Source organism: Salvelinus fontinalis, chromosome 20, assembly GCF_029448725.1.
Source record: "Salvelinus fontinalis isolate EN_2023a chromosome 20, ASM2944872v1, whole genome shotgun sequence".
In the NCBI taxonomy this organism is placed as follows: domain Eukaryota; kingdom Metazoa; phylum Chordata; class Actinopteri; order Salmoniformes; family Salmonidae; genus Salvelinus; species Salvelinus fontinalis.
The window spans coordinates 16,200,234-16,222,106 of record NC_074684.1 but is presented as its reverse complement, the minus strand read 5'-3'; the positions used below and the strand labels follow the sequence as shown (position 1 = coordinate 16,222,106).

Here is a 21,873-nt window from a genome sequence, read left to right as displayed (position 1 = left end):
ACTAATCTATGTCCCAATGGCACTGAATACTCTTTAAACCGCAGCTCCAAGCAACAATGGGAATGAATCAGTATACTCACAAAGCTGTTGCAAATTCAGCAAGTATGACACTAAATGTTGGGATGCAGCACATTTTACAGAATGGCTTTTCAATTGAACATATACATATACAAAAGCCTTTAACTTTTTCAATCAAAGTCAAAGGAGGAAGACCTGGTGATCGTCTATTAACTGTCTTGTCTATTAGTAAATGCCCCTCTTCTCACATTCGTCCATTATAACTTTTCACCTCCTTTTTGTGGTGGCCCATGGTGCTTAATTTCTGCCACATGCCATCCATCTCCAGTTGCATGACCTGCAGTCAGATCTTACGACCTCAGTGAAAGACACAGCGATAGTGACTGATATTTGAGCTTGCTGTCTGGGACAGGGCATAGGCCTACTAGTAGTGTGCCCTCTATAGAACTCTGTAAAGTCCAAACAGTCACACTCAGAACTGAAGTGGGAGTGATAGTTCACCCAACTTTAATTTACATTTAATCTTGATCTTATACTGAAAGTGGTACAGTTGAAGTCGGAAGTTTACATACACTTAGGTTGGAGTCATTAAAACTTGTTTTTCAACCACTCCACAAATTTCTTGTTAACAAACTATAGTTTTGGCAAGTCGGTTAGGACATCTACTTTGTGCATGACACAAGTAATTTTCCCAACAATTGTTTACAGACAGATTATTTAACTTAAAATTCACTGTATCAAAATTCCAGTGGGTCAGAAGTTTACATACACTAAGTTGACTGTGCCTTTTAAACAGCTTTGAAAATTCCAGTAAATTATGTCATGGCTTTAGAAGCTTCTGATAGGCTAATTGACATCATTTGAGTCAATTTGAGGTGTACCTATGGATGTATTTCAAGGCCTACCTTCAAACTCAGTGTCTCTTTGCTTGACATCATGGGAAAATCTAAAGAAATCAGCCAAGACCTCAGAAAAAAATTGTAGATCTCCACAAGTCCGGTTCATCCTTGGGAGCAATTTCCAAACACCTGAAGGTACCACGTTCATCTGTACAAACAATAGTACGCAAGTATAAACACCATGGGACCACGCAGCCGTCATACCGCTCAGGAAGGAGGCACGTTCTGTCTTCTAGAGATAAACGTACTTTGGTGCGAAAAGTGCAAATCAATCCCAGAACAACAGCAAAGGACCGTGTGACAATGCCGGAGGAAACAGGTACAAAAGTATCTATATCCACAGTTAAACAAGTCATATATCGACATAACCTGAAAGGCCGCTCAGCAAGGAAGAAGCCACTGCTCCAAAACCCCCATAAAAAAGATTGTACTTTTTGGAGAAATGTCCTCTGATCTGATGAAACAAAAATATAACTGTTTGGCTATAATGACCATCGTTGTGTTTGGAGGAAAAGGGGGGAGGCTTGCAAGCCGAAGAACACCATCCCAACCTTGAAGCATGGGGGTGGCAGCATCATGTTGTGGGGGTGCTTTGCTGCAGGAGGGACTGGTGCACTTCACAAAATACACCCTAGCAACTAGCAACTAATCGGCATGGCCGATTAATTGGGGCCGATTTCAAGTTTTCATAACAATCGGTAACCGGCATTTTTGGACACCGATTATGGCCGATTACATTGCACTCCACAAGGAGACTGCGTAGCAGGCTGACCACCTGTTACACGAGTGCAGCAAGGAGCCAAGATAAGTTGCTAGCTAGCATTAAACTTATCTTATAAAAAACTATCAATCTTAACAATCACTAGTTAACTACACATGGTTGATATGACTAGTTATCTAGCTTGTTCTGCGTTGCATATAATCAATGCGATGCCTGTTAATTTATCATCGAATCACAGCCTACTTTGCCAAACGGTGATGATTTAACAAGCGCATTCGTGACAAAAGCACTGTCGTTGCACCAATATGTACCTAACCATAAACATCAATGCCTTTCTTAAAATCCATACACAAGTATATATTTTTAAACCTGCATATTTAGTTAATATTGCCTGCTAATATGAATTTATTTTAACTAGAGAAATTGTGTCACTTCTCTTGCGTCCTGTGCAAGCAGAGTCAGGGTATATGCAGCAGTTTGGGCCGCCTGGCTCGTAGCAACTGTGTGAAGACCATTTCTTCCTAACAAAGACCGTAATTAATTTGCCAGAATTTTACATAATTATGACAACATTGAAGGTTGTGCAATGTAACAGCAATATTTAGACTTAGGGATGCCACCCATTCGATAAAATACGAAATTGTTCCGTATTTCACTGAAAGAATTCACGTTTTGTTTTCAAAAATGATAGTTTCCGGATTTTACCATATTATTGACCTAAGGCTTGTGTTTCTGTGTGTTTATTATATTATAATTAAGTCTATGATTTGATATTTGATAGAGCAGTCTGACTTAGCGGTGGTAGGCAGCAGCAGGCTCGTAAGCATTCATTCAAACAGCACTTCCTGCGTTTGTCAGTAGTTCTTCGCTGTGCTTCAAGCATTGCGCTGTTTATGATTTCAAGCCTATCAACTCCCGAGATTAGGATGGCAATACTATAGTGCCTATAAGAACATCCAATACTCAAAGGTATATGAAATACAAATGGTATAGAGATAAATAATTCCTATAATAACTACAACCTAAAACGTCTTAACTGGGAATATTGAAGAGTCATGTTAAAAGGAACCACCAGCTTTCATATGTTTTCATGTTCTGAACAAGGAACTTAAACGTTAGCTTTTTTACATGTCACATATTGCAATTTTACTTTCTTCTCCAGCACTGTGTTTTTGCATGATTTAAACCAAATTGAACATGTTTCATTATTTATTTGAGACTAAATTGATTTTATTTATGTATTATATTAAGTTAAAATAAAAGTGTTCATTCAGTATTGTTGTAATTGTCATTATTACAAATATATATATAAAAACCGTCCGATTTAATCGGTATCAGCTTTTTTTTGGTCCTCCAATAATCGGTATCGGAGTTGAAAAATCATAATCAGTCGACCTCTACTAGCGACAGCAACCAACTTCAGCATTTTAGACAATGCTAACGCTGCGTTCATAGCATCTCATATATTCGTAAATATGAACATACAACTGGGAATAATCCACTTCAATGCCCCTCCAAATCTTAATTGATAGGTGGAACTCTTGTGTCATTTCATCCTGAGCTCCGACTTCTCCCACATGATGAACTCTGACGTCACCTAGGCTCTTAGAAAAAAAGGGTTCCGAAAGGGTTCTTCGGTTGTCCCCATAGGAGAAGACTTTTTGGTTCCCACTCTGTGGAAAGGGTTCTACATGGAATCGAAAAGGGTTCTACCTAGTACCAAAAAGGGTTCTACAAAGGGTTATCCTATGGGGACAGTCGAAAAACCCTTTTAGGTTCTAGATAGTACCTACTATACTAAGGAAATTACCTCGATAACAGCATTTTTTGCTGTTAAATGCAACAACAAAACATTATTTATAAAAATACATCTATTAATATGGTTTTTGAACACTATAAATTGGTTATGAGCATGATAGCTGTATTTTTAGTTCATGGTTGACACAACTTGTTTGCCATTAGCCAATTAGGGGTTCTCAACAAGTTCAAAGCATGTGAATGGACACAACTTGTCGCTCCCAGTTCACAAGTAGGATTTTCAGAGTTTCAGCATAAAAAGATGTTTGTTTTTCTTTTACCCTTCCTGAGTTCAGAGGAAGTTCCTCTTCAGGCAGTTCCTGATGAGTTCCTCTTCTTTTACCCCCCCTGAGTTCAGAGGAAGTTCCTCTTCAGGCAGGTCTTTGACAATGGAGACCCTGCTTTCGCTACCTCCAATTTTATTTGTGTATCTTTCCAATAATGCTTTGTAGTTCCGTCAAATCAAACCAATGCATGATTTACAGACTTATTTTTCAATTTTGTTTCAATTGTTGTGGGTCTCTGTTTCACTCTTATGTGGCACAACACGAATATTGCACAATGTTTCTCTACCTCTAGCTCACCTTTCTTGGTTGCCATGGCAGCCAAGGCATCCAAAGGGAAGTGGGAGGCCCTAAAGGAGCACCTGACCAGCAGCCCCCCGGACCCAGATGCTCACCTGGAGGCCAACTTGGAGAATGCAGATCCAGAGCTATGCATACGACTGCTACAGGTACCCACGGTGGTCAACTACTCAGGGCTGCGGAGGCGTCTGGAGGGGAGTGACCAGGACTGGATGGTGCAGTTCCTGGAGCTCAATGGGCTGGATCTGCTGATGGAGGCCCTGGAGAGGTTGTCTGGCCGTGGGTGTGCCCGCATCGCTGACGCCATCCTCCAGCTCACCTGTGTGGCCTGTGTGAAGGCAGTGATGAACTCCTTCGCTGGGCTGCACTTTATACTGGACAATGAGGGATACGTCAGGACCCTGTCACAAGGTGAGAAAGAGGGCTCATAAAGAAGGGTGGCAAGAGTTTTGGCAAAGGCCTGTCTGTCTGTCTGCCTGTTGGAACATGATCTCTTTTTTTGATTGGCAGCACTGGACACGTCCAACACCATGGTGAAGATGCAGGTGTTTGAGCTGCTGGCAGCCCTCACCATGTTCAACCCACAGGGACACCACCTGGTCATGGATGCCCTGGATCACTATAAAGTAAGGTGTAACCCTGACATTACCTTTTTTATATACAGAACAGCATAAATATACACAAAGACAAATTCTGATAATTATTTTCATATGGTTTACTTTCAAAACAATTGTTAGCTGAAGCATACAGAGTATTAAAGGAGGAGTGTGAAAATGTATTTTACCTCGTCTAAGATAAGGAAACCCTACTTTAGATAAGGCATCTCCCTGCTCTTCATGAATTAGGGATGCTGACTTATGTTATCTTCATAACTATATATCTTTGTCAGAGTGTGAAGATCCACCAGTACCGCTTCAGCGTCATCATGAACGAGCTGCATGCGACGGACAACGTGCCGTATATGGTCATCCTCATGAGTGTGGTCAACGTGATCATCTACAGGGTACAGGACCTGAGGAAGAGGGACAAACTACGCAAGGAGTTCATCGGTATCACTACTTCTTCATCATGCTTTTTCAACACTCACATACATAGAGAAGCACGGGTGTGAATGGAAGAAAAGAAACAAGGAGACCATGCTTTCACTACCTCCAATTTTAGTTTTGTGTATCTTCCCAATAATGCTTTTTAGTATTTAGGCTCACTTATTGTTTCTTGAGAAAGTTTCCATTGCCATGTATATGTCTACTTGACCTTCCAATACTGTTGCCCAGGAAACGGAGAGGCTTAAGGGTTGTCTGTACCCTTTAAAGATCAACCATGTACAAATTGATTACCAGTATCAAGAAGTACCACAATAATGCTTATATACAGAAGCCTACATGGTGTGGACTGCCTCATATGTTGAAAAATCTATCATAATGATGAAGATATTGCAATCGTTATAAACAATGGCTTGAATACAGGAAATGGAGATGGACATTCATAGAATTAAGAATTAGAGTACTAGAATTGTCATGAACCTTCTTATGATGGCATTAAGGTCAGCCATTTTGGTCAGGGAGTTGGTCAACCATGGTTTGCCAGTGCTGCGATAAGATATTGTGTAAAATAATGAATTTGAAGAATTTATCTGCACTGTATGTTTGTTAGTTAGATAGCCAGCCAGTTTTAGAGGAATGATTCCATTCATTTGTTTAACTGCCAGTTTGCCAATATCCAAACAATGCAGTCCACAGCCATACGCTGGCGGAAATCAGTAGATGAAAGGACTTAGACAAGTTGTAAATGCAGCACCTGCTGATATTGTATCAAATAATAGGGCGGCAGGTAGCCTAGCCGTTAGCGCAGCGTGATTCGTAACCGAAAAGTCGCTGGTTTGAATACCCAAGCCGACAAGGTGAAAAATGTGTCGATGTGCCCTTGAGCAAGGTATTTAACCCTAATTTGCGCTGTACTACTATGGCTGCTCCTGTAAACCAACACATTTCACTGCACCTATCAGCAAAATAGTTCAACATAATTTTTAGATGTATTATATATACACTGTATACACAATAGCATGTTGACATGTTCTGTTTAAATATATTTGAGATGCTTTTTATACAGAAAATTGGTATAAAACCTGTTTAAACAGTATTTATAATTATATGACAATATTTTAGTTTGACAATAATTCTATTACACAATTTATGATATATATCACATGCCTTACTTTATAAGTAAAATCAGGATTATGATCAGGATTTCTCCCTGACCAATATGGCTGCCATTTTCACCCCATTGTAGAACTTTTAGGATTTGTAACATAGCCCCTCTATTAATTGATATAATCTCTATGTGGACATGTCAAACTGGATGAAAATGTCTAACTGTGACTTATTCTTTGTCTCGCAGGGCTACAATTACTGGATTTACTTCCAAAACTGAGGTAAGTTGAGTCTTTTGCATAATACATTTTTATTTATTTCAAATATATGTAAACTTTTTCAGAATAAGCAAATGCTCTGTTATGCACAGCACACCAATTTTCTTTCACACTGCTACTTCTTTTTTTCCTGTGGAAATACGTATTCATGTATGTTTGTGTGTCTGTTACAGGGAGACGGATGATGTGAACCTGAACATCCAGTGTGAGACCTTTGAGGACACCATGGCATATGATGATGCTGAGATGGAGAGCATGTACGGAGGTATTGACATGAGCAATCACCAGGAAGTCTTCGCCACACTCTTCACCAAAGTAAGCACCAATTAAGGGTGTATTTATTTGTAATTAAAACCCACAGCAGATAATACAAGTAATATAACCCCCTCCCCTCTCTCCAGGTGAGTAGCTCCCCTGCCTCGGTGCAGTTGCTGTCCATCCTGCACGCTCTGTTGTTGTTGGGGCCGGAACACAGCGAGGTGTGGCTGGCCCTGGAGGCCCTGGCTGACCGTGCTACTATGCTGGCACAGGAACGTGAGTCTGAGATCAATCACCTTCATAGTCCATAAAAACATAATTTTCACAATTTATTTATTGTGGCCATGTACGCTGACATGTTTTGGCTGGTTTATATTATGTCACTCTGACATTGTCTCTGTGTGTGTGTGTGTGTGTGTGTGTGTGTGTGTGTGTGTGTGTGTGTGTGTGTGTGTGTGTGTGTGTGTGTGTGTGTGTGTGTGTGTGTGTGTGTTCTTTAGCTGAAGTTGACTCCACTGAGCGCTTGATGGAACGTCTGGTGTCCTCCAAGGGTCAGCAATGGTCACCTAAGGTCAAGGTCAAGACCACAGACAGGGGCGTTCAGATAGACCTGAGAGAAAGATTGACCGATCATTTGGGTGTCCTCATTAAAGGATCTACCTCCCCTGTTGCCACTGCACCTCCCCCTCCTTCTCCTCCTCCACCCCCACCACTACAAGGCATGGCAGCTTTCGGCACACCCCCACCCCAACCTCCACCCCCACCACTTCTTGGCTTGTCTGGGATGCTGCCCCCTCCCCGGCCTCTCCCCGGTCTCCCTCCTACCCAACCTTCTCTACCAGGGATGGGGCATGGGGGTCCACCGCCTCCCCCACCCCTGCCTGGCATGGGTCCCCCCCCACCACCACCCCTACCTGGCACAATGGGTCCCTACCCACCACCACCACCCCTGCCTGGGATGGGTCCCCCACCACCACCACCCCTGCCTGGGATGGGTCCCCCACCACCACCACCCCTGCCTGGGATGGGTCCCCCACCACCACCACCCCTGCCTGGGATGGGTCCCCCACCACCACCACCCCTGCCTGGGATGGGTCCCCCACCACCACCACCCCTGCCTGGGATGGGTCCCCCACCACCACCACCACTGCCTGGTATGGGCCCCCCACCTCCCCCTGGTGGCGGTGACATGATTATGGCCCAGAGTGTGCAGACACTGGGCCGATCCTACTATGCCCCTCCACCCAAGGCGGGCCGCTGCCCCACACTACGCATGAAGAAGCTCAACTGGCAGAAGCTGCCATCCAGAGTGGTGACTGGTAAGGGACCTGTCAGATTGTGTCACCATTGAATTAAAACAACAAATACAGTTGACCCTGACAAGTGCAAATTGGATACATTTTGGATATATTTCAAGAGTGTAGTGTATAAGTCATAATTTAAATACTGTACACCATTTTGTTCTTTTGCTCCAGACAGTCACTCCATGTGGACATCGGTACAGTCAGATTCTCTGGAGCCTGACTACTCCAGTATTGAGGAGCTCTTCTGTCTGCCAGTGACTGATTCAAAGGCCAAAGGCAGCGCCCCTGCGGTCAAACAGGAGCCCAAAGAGGTAGAGAGAGTAATCAATGTGGTCTTACCCCATCTCATTAGACTTTGAAATGGCCTTATAATCTCACTCTCTCTTCTCCCTTCATCATTATTGTCATTTTCCTTAACACATCCCCTGTTTTAATTTCAAGCATCACACTTTTTCTCCACCTACAGATTTCTTTCATCGATGCCAAGAAAAATCTTAACCTGAACATATTCTTAAAACAATTCAGATGGTGAGTATTTTCAGGCAAGAAATATGAAGAAGAGAGTCTTCGTAAAGGAGGCAACTTAAGAATTGATAGGTACAGTAGAAGAGTGTTGAAATACAGTGCCCTCAGAATGTATTCGCGTCCTTTGACTTTTTCCACATTTTGTTGTGTTACAGACAGAATTTAAAATGGATTACATTTTATGTCACTGACCTACACATACAACTCGATAATATCAAAGTGGAATGATTGGTTTTGAAATTTGTACAAATGAATTCAAAATGAAAAGCTGAAATGTTTTGAGTCAATAAGTATTCAACCCCTTTGTTATGTCAAGCCTAAATAAGAACAGGAGCAAAAATGTGCTTAACAAGTACACATAATAAGTAGCATTGGACTCACTCTGTGCAATAATAGTGTTTAACATGATTATTGTATGGCTACCTCACCTCTGTACACCACACATACAATTATCTGTAAGGTCCCTCAGTCGAGCAGTGAATTTCAAACACAGATTCAACCACAAAGACCACAAAGACCAGTTTTCCAATGCTTCACTATGAAGGGCACCTATTGAAAAGAAGGAAGCCTGTACAGAATTAAAATATTACAAAACACGCATCCTCTTTGCAATAAGACACTAAAGTAAAACTGCAAAAACTATGGCAAATAAATTAACTTTATGTCCTGAATACAGGTTAAAGTCTGATTGAAAGAACCGCTAACCTAGCTAAGCTGCTAACGTTAGCCATAAAGCTAACAAAGTTAGTCCCAGATGAGTTTTCCAATGGGGCCCTCTTTGTCTGGAGAGGTAAATGAACGGTTCCAGCGCTGTAGGAGTTGTATCTATTATTCTGTGTTTTAGGACAAACTGGATCACTCAGAGTTACAATGCGGCAATTGTTTGTTTGCTGAGGATTATAGGCTTGAGGTGGCTTCCTTGATCATGCAGGTAGCCAGCCTACGTAAGAAATTGTGGAAAACGCAGAGTGGAATGTTTACCTTTTCTACGCCGGTTGCTGGATGGCTTCCGCGCATGTTGGATGCATCTCCGTCTTGTCATTTGTCCTTATCGGACTGGCCGGTGTTGCCCGGAGTTCGTTCGCCAGGGGAGCCATCTCCTGCTTCTCCTCCCCAATCTGATAGCGGAGTCGAAGGAGCACAGCAAGAGGAGCATGGCAATCAACAATGGTCGCATGTCACGAGCCGTGTAAGCCGAAGACAGCGGCCTGCCGCAAAGCAAACTATACTCCCAATGAGAGGCCTGGAGTGGAAACAAACAACGAATAGTTTCGCCGCCCTGGAGCCTGATCTTCCTGCACCTTCGTCGCTGGGGTTACCTGTGTCTGCAGCCGCTGTGCCTATTCCGTATGGGCTTCAGGCAGAAGTCTTCACACTTTTTGATGTATTTCAGAACTGCAGTTTCCTCTGCTTGGAGCAACAGTTAAGTGGGCAGGGCAGTACGGATTTCTTCTCTTACATCTGCAAGCAGAGTCTGAACATCAGACAGGATGGCATTGTCTCCCTCAATCCGTGCAATGGCCACTGTTATAGGTTTCAGGAGTTTCAGGCTGCTTACCACTCTCTCCCAAAATACATCGTCCAGGAGGATTATCTTGATGGGGATGTCCATATCGGCAGACTGTGATATGGACATTTCTTGGAGAGACTCCTTCCCCTCCAGGAGACTGTCAAACATGATGACAACACCACCCCAACAGTTGTTGCTGGGCAGCTTCAATGTGATGCTCTAATGCTTCTCACTTTGCTTGGTGAGGTAGATTGCTGCTGTAACTTGACGACCCTTCACATACCTAACCATATCCTTGGCTCTCTTGTAGAGTGTATCCATTGTTTTCAGTGCCATGATGTCCTTGGGCGGGTGTGATGTGAGGGTAGGACTCCTCCACTTTAGACCAAGCAGCATTGTCTGTCACCAGTGCAAATATCTTCTGTGGTCAAAGGTCATTGATGACTGCCTTTAGCTCATCTGCAATGTAGAGACCAGTGTGTCTGTTGTCCTTTGTGTCTGTGCTCTTGTAGAATACTGGTTGAAGGGTGGAAATGTAGTTCATTATTCCTTGCCCACGAACATTCGACCACCCATCAGAGATGATTGCAATACAGTCTGCTTTCTCTGTGATTTGCTTGACCTTCACTTGAACTATGTTGAACTCTGCATCCAGCAAATTAGTAGATAAAGCATTTCTGGTTGGAGTGGTGTATGCTGGGCTAAGAACATTCAGAAATCTATTCCAATACACATTGCCTGTGAGCATCAGAGGTGAACCAGTTGCATACACAACTCAAGCAAGACATTCATCAGCATTTCTCTGACTACGTTCCTCCATTGAGTCAAAAAATATTTCTGATTCCAGGAGGACCATGAACTGTTGCTACCGATAAGGTGTCTGATTCATAATTTTCACCTCAAATAGAAGTAGAGGGACTTTTGTCAGAGGTTGCTTGTTGTAAGCGCTGAGGGAACTTTATGCACTTGGCCAGATGATTCCGCATCTTTGTTGTATTCTTCACATTGGATTTGTCACACTATTTGCAAATTACACAGCTTTTCCTTCTACATTGGCTGCAGTGAAATGTCTCCACACATTAGATAGTGCCCGTGGCATTTTCCTGTAAAGATCAGAAAAAAATGAGTAAAAAAACCCAAATACAATTCCATGTACAGATAAAAAGTTAAGCAGTTAGATTAAACAACTCCTTTGTAAGATAAATGTTTTCAAATGAAACATGTATGGAAACAGGTGAATTAACACTCCTCAGTTAGCAGGCTCAAGCAAGCTAGAACCCACATGGTAGCAAAAACTAACTAGCAGAAATTGTTAACAAGTTAGAAATAATTTAAACACACTTTGCTGTAGCCTACTATTTACTAGTTAAGAAAAAATTATGTATGTAACATAAAATATATTCCCCCCACCCAGTATTGTAATCAAAACTTACCAGAAAGCATGTAGTCCTTGGCTTAGACAGTGTAGTAGTGTGGGCTCAATAGCATCTCATTAGTGTGGAAGATCTTAAAGATCAGCTGTACATGTGATGGAAGAGTGCACTGCACATGTGATGGAAGAATGCACTGTGCATGCAGAGGGTTGCAATTCCATTGAATTGGGGATAGTTTAACCAAAATATGCCACAAGACCTAGAATTGCCTTAAAAAAGGTTCACTGTTATAAGCTTTTTTGAGGAATTTAATCAAAATGTACCAAATTCCAGGGCTTAACTTCTCATGGAAAATGTTGTAAAAATTCCAGTAAAGTTTCCGACCCTTTGCAACCCTAGTTGAGAGGGATGAGGCAAAAGCAATGGCAAATAATTCTGGCTGCACAATCGATTGGCAAACGTACTGCAAATTGAGAAATCATGTGACAACTGAATAAATAGAAGAATAAACTACACTATGAAACAAAAATAAATGACATAAAGAATGATAGTAAAAAGCACTGTCAATGAAATGCTGGGAAAAAAGGCCAACTCAGCTCCATCATTCATTGAATCAGATTCATTCATTACAAAACCGACTGATATTCCCTACTACTTTAATATTTTTTTCATTGGCAAACTTGCCAGCCACAAACGCTGACACCACACATCCAAGTATATCTGACCAAATTATGAAAGACAAGAATTGTAATTTTGAATTCCTTAAAGTGAGTGTGGAAGAGGTGAAAAAATTATTGCTGTCTATCAACAATGACAAGCCACCGGGGTCTGACAACTTGGATGGAAAATGACTGAGGATAATAGCGGACGATATTGCCAGTCCTATTTGCCATATCTTCAATTTATGCCTACTGTCACGCCCTGACCTTAGTTATCTTTGTTTTCTTTATTATATTAGTTAGGTCAGGGTGTGACGAGGGTGGTATGGGTGTTTTTGTTTTGTCTAGGGGGTTTTGTATATCTATGGGGTTTGGTATTGTCTAGGTAAATGTAGTTCTATGGTGGCCTGAGTTGGTTCCCAATCAGAGACAGCTGTTTATTGTTGTCTCTGATTGGGGATCCTATTTAGGTTGCCATTTTCCATTTTGGTTTTGTGGGTTATTGTCTATGTGATGTTGCATGTCTGCACTCAGTGTTTATAGCGTTCACGTTCGTTTTGTTGTTTTGTATTAGTTTGTTCAGTATATTTCTTTATTAAAAGAAGTATGTATTATAATCACGCTGCGCCTTGGTCTCCTCACTACGACGAACGTGACACCTACTTGAAAGTGTGTGCCCTCTGGCCCGGAGGGCAGCAAAAGTAATTCCGCTACCTAAGAATAGTACAGCCCCCTTCACTGGCTCAAATAGCCGACCAATCATCCTGTTACCAACCCTTAGTAAAGTTTTGGAAAACATTGTGTTTGACCAGATACAATTCTATTTTACAGTAAACAAATTGCCAACTGACTTTCAGCACGCTTATAGGGAAGGACATTCAACAAGCACAGCACTTACACAAATGGCTGATGATTGGTTGAGAGAAATTGATGATAAAAAGATTGTGCGGGCCATTTTGTTAGACTTCAGTGAGACTTTTGACATTATCCATCATAGTCTGCTGCTGGAAAAACGTATGTGTTATGGCTTTACACCCCCTGCTATATTGTGGATACAGAGTTGCCTGTCTAACAGAACACAGAAGGTGTTCTTTAATGGAAGCCTCTCCAACATAATCCAGGTAGAATCAGGAATTCCCCATGGCAGCTCTCTAGGACCCATACTTTTTTCAATCTTTACTAACGACGTACCACTGGCTTTGAGTAAAACAAAGAGCTGCAGTTAGTTTCAGAATGGATTGCAAGGAATAAGTTAGTACTAAATATTTCAAAAACTTAAGGCATTGTATGTGGGACAAATCATTGTGTAAATTTAGCAAGTTGAGGTGACTAAACTGCTTGGAGTAACCCTGGATTGTAAACTGTCATAGTCAAAACATATTGATACAACAGTAGCTAAGATGGGGAGAAGTCTGTCCATAATAAAGCGCTGCTCTACTATCTTGACAGCACTATCAACAAGGCAGGTCCTACAGGCCCTAGTTTTGTCGCACCTGGACTACTGTTCAGTCTTGTGGTCAGGTGCCGCAAAGAGGGACTTTTGAAAGGTATTAACATGTTGAAAAGCACAGAGCTGTCTGTTTAAACGACTAGCACACAGTTCAGACACCCATGCACACCCCACAAAACATGTCACCAATGGTCTCTTCACAGTTACCAAGTCCAGAACAGACCATGGGAGGCGCACAGTTATACATAGAGCCATGACTACATGGAACTCTATTCCACATCAGGTAACTGATGCAAACAGTAGAATCAGATTTATTTTAAATACAGATAAAAATACACCTTCTGGAACAGCGGGGACTTTGAAGAAACACAAACATACGCACAGACACATGCATACACACATTATATTTGTGTTGATTTTGTGTTGTAGATATGTGGTAGTGGAGTATGGGCCTGAGGGCACACACTTAATGTGTTGTGAATTCTGTAATGAATGCATTTTAATGTTTTAAAAATGGTATAACTGCCTTAATTTCTCCAGACCCTAGGAAGAGTAGCTGCTGCCTTGGCATTAGCTAATGGGGATCCTTAATAAATACAAATACAAAGCGTTATGTTTGCGGTAAATCCAACACATCACTGAGTACAACTGTTCATATTCTCAGGAATGGTGGTAGCTGCATCATGTTATGTCATTATGGGGTATTGTGTGTAGATGGGTGAGAGAGAAAAAAGTCAATTTAATAAATGCTGAATTCAGGCTGTAACACTACTAAATGTGGAATAAGTCAAGGGGTATGAATACTTTCTGAAAACACTGTAATTTGTATGTCCCCTAACAGCTCACATGAGGACATTGTGGCCATGATCCAAAAAGGGGACCGCTCCAAGTTCGATGTGGAGGTGCTGAAACAGCTACAGAAGCTACAACCAGAGAAGCATGAGGTGCGTGCCGGCACAGGAATCCCTGCCAAGTTCATTGGTTAATTTCAAGCGGCCACACTGTATTTCTAGATCTAAATACATTTTCCGTTTTCAATAGCGACATAGTGTTGGGAACCAAATGTTTGTGTTCAGTTTATGTTCATAGGAAAGTTGTTTTTTCCCCACCACTCAGATGGATAACCTCACATCCTACCAAGGAGAGAGAAAGAAGTTAGCTGGTGTGGACCAGTTTTATCTCCAGCTCCTAGCTGTTCCATGGTAAAGTTCTCCACAGCTTAATAGCGTTCAATGAGCTAGGACAGATTCATCCTGGATGTTGACCGTGGTCGTGTGTATGTGTTTGACCCCAGCTACGCCCTGAGGATCGAGTGCATGTTGCTGTGTGAGGAGATCAGCTCAGTGTTACAGATGATGCAACCTAAAGCTGAGCTGCTGGATAAGGCATGTGAGAGTAAGTCCAGGCACCAGGCTGGCTGCCCTACCACTCTCATCACCCCTACGACTAATTAAAATTCCTTTTAGTTTATTCTCTTTAATCGGTTATTATTTCTATCCTATAAGGTCTGAGGGTGAGCACTCGACTGCCAAGCTTCTGCAAGCTCATTCTGGACGTTGGAAACTTCCTTAACTACGTAAGAATCCATAACATGTGATGCCATATAGTACTAAACTCAGCAAAAAAAGAAACGTCCTCTCACTGTCAACTGCGTTTATTTTCAGCAAACTTAACATGTGTAAATATTTGTATGAACATAACAATATTCAACAACTGAGAAATAAACTGAACAAGTTCCACAGACATGTGACTTAACAGAAATTGAATAATGTGTCCCTGAACAAAGGGGGATCAAAATCAAAAGTAACAGTCAGTATCTGGTGTGGCCACCAGCTGCATTAAGTACTGCAGTGCATCTCCTGCTTATGGACTGCACCAGATTTGCCAGTTCTTGCTGTGAGATGTTACCCCACTCTTCCACCAAGGCACCTGCAAGTTCCCGGACATTTCTGGGGGGAATGGCCCTAGCACACACCCTCCGATCCAACAGGTCCCAGACGTGCTCAATGGGATTGAGATCCGGGCTCTTCGCTGGCCATGGCAGAACACTGACATTCCTGTCTTGCAGGAAATCACGCACAGAACGAGAAGTATGGCTGGTGGCATTGTCATGCTGGAGGGTCATGTCAGGATGAGCCTGCAGGAAGGGTACCACATGAGGGAGGAGGATGTCTTCCCTGTTAACGCGCAGCGTTGAGATTGCCTGCAATGACAACAAGCTCAGTCCGATGATGTTGTGACACACAGCCCCAGACCATGACGGACCCTCCTCCTCCAAATTGATCCCGCTCCAGAGTACAGGCCTCGGTGTAACGCTCATTCCTTCGACAATAAACGCGAATCCGACCATCACCCCTGGTGAGACAAAACCGCGACTCGTCAGTGAAGAGCACTTTTTGTTAGTCCTGTCTGGTCCCGCGATGGGGGATTTATGCCCATAAGCAACGTTGTTGCCGGTGATGTCTGGTGAGGACCTGCCTTACAACAGGCCTACAAGCTCTCAGTCCAGCCTCTCTCAGCCTATTGCGGACAGTCTGAGCACTGATGGAGGGATTGTGCGTTCCTAGTGTAACTCGGGCAGTTGTTGTTGCCATCCTGTACCTGTCCCGCAGGTGTGATGTTCGTATGTACCGATCTTGTGCTGGTGTTGTTACACGTGGTCTGCCACTGCGAGGACGATGAGCTGTTTGTCTTGTCTCCCTGTAGCGCTGTCTTCGGCGTCTCACAGTAAGGACATTACAATTTATTGCCCTGGCCACGTCTGCAGAGTCAGTAGGAAGGCCTCTTTAGTGTCCTAAGTTTTCATAGCTGTGACCTTAATTGTCTACCGTAAGCTGTTAGTGTCTTAATGACCGTTCCACAGGTGCATGTTCATTAATTGTTTATGGTTCATTGAACAAGCATGGGAAACAGTGTTAAACCCTTTACAATGAAAATCTGTGAAGTTATTTGGATTTTTATGAATTAAACGTCCCTTTTTCAGGGGTCCTGAAAAAGGGACGTTTCTTTTTTTGCTGAGTTTATAACCAAACACAAAAATGATGGTCTCATAACAACATTGTTAGTTGTTAGTGAGAGAACTGTCTGTCTATCTCTGTTCTACAGGGGAGCCACACGGGGAACGCTGAGGGCTTCAAGATCGGAACCCTGCTGAAGCTCACTGAGACCAAGGCCAATAAAAGTCGCATTACGCTGCTCCACCACATCCTACAGGATGCTGAGCAGAACCATGATGACCTGTTGAACCTTCCAGATGATTTAGAGATCTGTGAAAAGGCTGCTGGGTATTGTATAAAGCTGTATACAACATTGTGGAGTCTAATCAAAGCTTGACACGGAGGCTATGCTAACCTTACCAAGTTTATTGTTTACTTCCACAGTGTGAATCTGGAGTCTATCCAGACAGAGGTGAGCTCGCTCATCAAGCGGTTGACAGATTCAGAGAAGAAGGTGGCTTCCTCTTCTGTGGAGGACATCAAGGAGCAGTATCTAACTGCAATGCAGGTGGGTTGCAAAACCTCTCCTCACCACCAGAGAGCAGGTGACTTTGTAGTTTCGTACAAGCTCCCCTTTAATGGTGTTAGAGATTTGTGACTTCATCGGGATTGTTGCCAGATCATAACGAAATAAATCCCCCTGAATTGGCTGTCTACTCTAGGGAAGCCTGGAGGCCTGCAGGGAGCTGGAGGAGAGGTTTTTCTCCATTGACAGGAAGAAGGAGGACCTGGCACTGTATCTGTGTGAGGACTCATCTCGTCTCTCTCTGGAGGAGCTGTTCAGCACTATAAAGACCTTCAGGGGACTCTTCATCAAAGCTCTCAAGGTGAGAGAAACAAATAACTAATGGACCTCCTTCACCTATTGACGTTCCTAAGTAAAACCATTCAAAGTATATCTTTCTGTGTTTATTCCACAAACCGGGTCATACATTTTGACTGTATAGGTCCTCCAATTCTGTTCCGATATTTAATACCACATTGCTATGGTTTCACATTCTGGATACCTGTACTATTGTGTGTTTTCTCTTGCTTTTTTAAATCCCAGGACAATCAGACCCGCCGAGAGCAAGCCATCAAGGCAGAGAAGAGGAAGAAACAGCAGGAGGAGGAGGATTCCAAGCGACCAAGAGGGGATAACGGGAAAATAAGTGAGTCTAACCGCCAGCCAACACACCAAATAACACTGTTACCTCAAGGCACTCCCTGGTGACTATAGTCATAACTCAACAGTGTCCCATTACCAACATCATAATCATACATGGATCATTTGTAGCTTCTGAAAGGGATTCTCCCTGGCTGTGTCTCAATAGTCTTCAGAAGATCCCTTTCCCCGTCTCCTCCTCCTTCATCTGCATTGATCTATCTAGAAGAACTGGGGAGATGAAAGCATTCCTCACAAAATAGAAGGTTCCATTGCCTTTAACTGTCCAGTCTTTCAGTGCAGATTAAGGAAAGGAGACTAGGAAATTATGCCACTTTCTAAGGACAGTTGACACCTATAAGTGCATGTTTGATAATTGCAGTTCACCAGTCCAAATTCAAACGCACTACCAGAGCATTGCATGTATCAGGGTGGACTGTTTTGAGATGAACTCTCTCTCTCTCAATCCCAGTTCGTAAAGCCCCCCCGGTCCAGGAAGAGGGCTGCATAATCGACCACCTGCTGTCTGACATCAGGAAGGGCTATGCACTGAGGAAGACCAGGCCCCAGGCCGACAGGACAAGCCTGCCCTCTGCAGGCAAGAAAAGGGACAGCAGTCTGTCGGGTGAGCATGAGGATGGGACTGGCCATTGATTCTGCTGCTGCCTCGAGCTGTTTGAAAGATATTACTAAGGCCCTGTCCAGAAACACCCTCTTACCTCTAAGCACTAGGCACTTGTGTAGATCTGAAAGGCTTGCATGTAGAATGTAGAGGAGGTAAATGTAGTTAGTTGTGCTTTATGTTAATATCTTTAATGAATAATTTTCCTCTCTCTCCTCCCCTAGAGCAGGGCACACAGCCTGAGGGATTGTCTGCTATAGATGCTAAAGATGGAGATGAAGTTGAAAAGGTGACATCACCCAATGACCAAAGACAACAAGACAGAGATTCAGTCGTAGGGGAGTCCTCATCCGGCCTCCCCACACACCCCTCACTCATATCACGTTCAGCCGAAACCTTAGGCCCCTCAGACCTCCATACCACCACCACCAAGGACCAGGGAACCTGTGATCACACACAGAGTGAGGACCTCAAACCTGGGGTGGATTCCTTGGCTGACCGCCTGGTCGAGGAGGAGTCCCCAGAGGTGGAGAGGGTTAAGGCTGATGATTCAGAGGTTGAGGATGTGAACAGGAAGGCATTCTCAGCTGGTGGGGATGGTCCAAAGAGCGGAGACACAGAGATAGATGGGAACCAGGAAAGTGGGGCTGATGGAAAGGGGTTAGAGGAGAGTCAATCATCAGAGTCCCCCTCAAACACAGCTGCTGGTGACGCAGAGCCCAAACAACAGGCACAGAAACGGGGGGATACTAAGAGACATAGCGAAGGTAATGTCTTCAGAACTAGCCTCATCTCGATAGAAAATGAACCATTCTTGCTTATCTTGATTTTTTTTGTCCTGTAAGGAAAACTTTGTTTCTTGTTTTTAATTCCCTAAAAACAGACATGAGCTATGGAAAAGGCCACACTAAACCTAAAAAGAGTTGTGTGTTACATTGAGGTAGGTTCTCCTCCTTTCAGGCTTTTCAGAATCCCAGAAACACCATCCACTAATCCTGCATGGATCTAACCAAGTCATTGGTGGGGTGGCAGGTAGCCTAGTGGTTAGAGCTCTGGACTTGTAACCGAAAGGTTGCAAGATCAAATCCCTGAGCTGACAAGGTAAACATCTGTTGTTCTGACCCTGAACAAGCAGGTAACCCACTGTTCCTAGGCCATCATTGAAAATAAGAATTTGTTCTTAACTGACTTAGTTAGTTTAGCCTAGTTAAAAAAAAAAGTTTTAAAATTGGTGATTTAAGGGTCCTGTTTCACTGGTTTCCTTTCAATTCTATGTCTTGTCCATCCTGCATATCCCTCCCCTTTCCTCAGTGACCTTTCATACGCCACTTGCAGTTACTGTTCCTGCTTCAACTCTCTTCCATGTCTGGGGGGTATGTGGTGTTTTTAGCCTGGCTGGTTGGTGCTTTATGGATGACTCGCAGGGGGTTTTTGTTGGTGTATATTGTCTGTCAGCTAGCACTGGGTGGTTGGAGATTTGTAGGCTTGCCATCATTGGATCCCCCCAGTACCCAAGGTGACCTTATGATGGGAGATGTGATACACCTCGCGCCTGGCGGAACGCATACCGACCTACTGAACACTGCAGGACCTCAGCCGAACTGCCTGTTCTCCCTACCAACAACCACCACCACACACAAACACATGCACGTGCACACACACACACAGAGTAAATCATTGAGTTAGATCAGATCTGGGCCAGTGGTTTTGTGGGTCATTTCTAGGTTGTTATTGATCCACTCGGTTTGAGCAACATTTTGTGTATTTTACATGTAGTGTCTAACAAGGAACAGGCCTCTATAAAAATGACGTTGCATTTGACGTAAAAACAACCCACTGGGCACAGACGTCATCTATTCCACATTGGTTCAATGTAATTTCATTGAAATGGCGTGGAAACAACAATGATTCAACCAGTGTGAGCCCCGTGGGAATTTACTACTGCAAACTAATCCTTTTTACCAGATTTTCCCCCATTTGTTGTTTCTTTTATGAATTTTTGCCCCCATTTTTATTTTATTTTATAAATGAACATGTCAGGGAAGCAGTTTGTTGTCAATGTGCTGTAAATCTTTGTCACTCTGCTAAGGGATGTTAAAATCACAGTTGTCCCCTGAAGATGACATTTGGGGTCTATGGGTCTATTATCTTCTAACCACCAGTGTGCAGTCTGGAGAGAGGGGCTGCTATGGGTCTGACACTCAATACACTTTCCTTGTTATGTAAACACTCGAGGCAGAAGTTGCCCTTATTCACAGATTACCATTTATCGTTAGGGCAATTCAAATATCTGACCCTAGATCAGTTGTTAGGGGACAATTCTACATACTTCACCTGAACGTACACAGCTTCACTAAAATCCCACAACGTCAAGCTTAAGCTATATTTGTGTCCTTGTCTCCATTGTTTGGAGGTGCTTCCTTTCCATGCGCTCTCATCTTGTTGATTTACTTTACTTATTCCTTTCAGCTCCTAGTGTAGCAACGGGTCTCAATGGTCTATCCTCTTGTATTCTGGGTGAAATTAAATTAGCTATAGCTGTGTGGTTGGTATATGCAACATCACTGATTCTATCTTGTATCTCTATTTCTAGGTGGACGCAAGAAGAAGGACAAGGCCAAAGGCAAAAAGAAACCATGAATGTTGACGCCATTTTCCAGTGCTCCACCCGTCTGCCAAACAAATACTATGGTATACATTATACTGTACTTACAAATATCTATATCAGCCATGCATGTTTTCCCCACTTTTTTCAAAGGATTACCTAACGAACCTAGGTGATGCTTGTTTTTCAAAATGGAGACTTCCTTATTGCACCCCCTATAGTGGGGTCTTTGTATTATTTACTATGTCAATAACAGGATTTGGCAATGATATGACAGGAACTGCTTTGCAACCAGCCCCAGGAAGTATGGATGATGATGATGATGATGGGATCATTTGCATGTTACAATTTCATCATGGACATTCAATGTATTTGACACAATTTCATTGAAATATTATACATTATTTGACGAAAATCAACATGTCTATGTATAGAATGTTTCAATTTGATACTGAGAGAAATGTTTACAGTAGGTCTACATGTTATGTTTACTTGTTGATACAGACTCTCGTTTAATTTGGCAAATAGAGGGCCCCTCATTTAATTTGGCAAATAGAGGGCCCCTCATTTAATTTGGCAAATAGAGGGCCTCTTGCCTACAGCCAAGCGTTGGTGTAATGACTGTAATGAATATTGGTTCATGATCAGTTAGCCATTAAATATTGACAAGGTAACAGCATAGATAGACCATAATAATAAACTCACCTGTTTTTCCAGACACAACAATGTTATAGTGATAATTTGCTATAGTCTCTTTTTTAACAGTAACAGTTATTGTTTCTTATTGCACTCTGCATTAACAATGTCATTTAAAAAAAGCTCCGCTAATCAGGGATTTAGTAGGCTATAAAAAATACTCTACATACAATAAAATAATCTGATACACTCCATGCATTTTTTTTATTCGATTTGTCTATCTCCTTTATATGTGTGTGCTAATAGCTATGTTCACAGTTAAAATGGTTGCATATGGCCGGTCC

General features: G+C 42.7%; 1 protein-coding gene across 4 annotated transcripts in view; it reads left to right on the top strand.

Annotated features, from left to right (window-relative positions):
* LOC129817387 (inverted formin-2-like) overlaps positions 1-21,781 on the top strand; it is a 28,782-nt gene extending 7,001 nt beyond the window's left edge. Inside the window, exons 2-22 of one of the 4 annotated variants that reach the window (XM_055872566.1) lie at positions 4,015-4,430; positions 4,530-4,645; positions 4,909-5,068; positions 6,417-6,450; positions 6,621-6,762; positions 6,849-6,981; positions 7,206-8,024; positions 8,181-8,320; positions 8,476-8,537; positions 14,368-14,470; positions 14,643-14,728; positions 14,821-14,921; positions 15,032-15,102; positions 16,632-16,810; positions 16,907-17,030; positions 17,185-17,349; positions 17,571-17,673; positions 18,139-18,291; positions 18,513-19,055; positions 19,172-19,228; positions 20,882-21,781. In XM_055872566.1, coding sequence (XP_055728541.1) covers positions 4,034-4,430; positions 4,530-4,645; positions 4,909-5,068; positions 6,417-6,450; positions 6,621-6,762; positions 6,849-6,981; positions 7,206-8,024; positions 8,181-8,320; positions 8,476-8,537; positions 14,368-14,470; positions 14,643-14,728; positions 14,821-14,921; positions 15,032-15,102; positions 16,632-16,810; positions 16,907-17,030; positions 17,185-17,349; positions 17,571-17,673; positions 18,139-18,291; positions 18,513-19,055; positions 19,172-19,227 — 3,687 coding nt within the window. In that variant the 5' untranslated portion in view covers positions 4,015-4,033 and the 3' untranslated portion in view covers position 19,228; positions 20,882-21,781. Of the gene's footprint in view, positions 1-4,014; positions 4,431-4,529; positions 4,646-4,908; positions 5,069-6,416; positions 6,451-6,620; positions 6,763-6,848; positions 6,982-7,205; positions 8,025-8,180; positions 8,321-8,475; positions 8,538-14,367; positions 14,471-14,642; positions 14,729-14,820; positions 14,922-15,031; positions 15,103-16,631; positions 16,811-16,906; positions 17,031-17,184; positions 17,350-17,570; positions 17,674-18,138; positions 18,292-18,512; positions 19,056-19,171; positions 19,229-19,248 lie in introns of those variants that run through there. The other 3 variants (XM_055872567.1, XM_055872565.1, XM_055872568.1) reach the window with 3 other exon arrangements.
* The last annotated feature ends 92 nt before the right edge of the window (positions 21,782-21,873 follow it).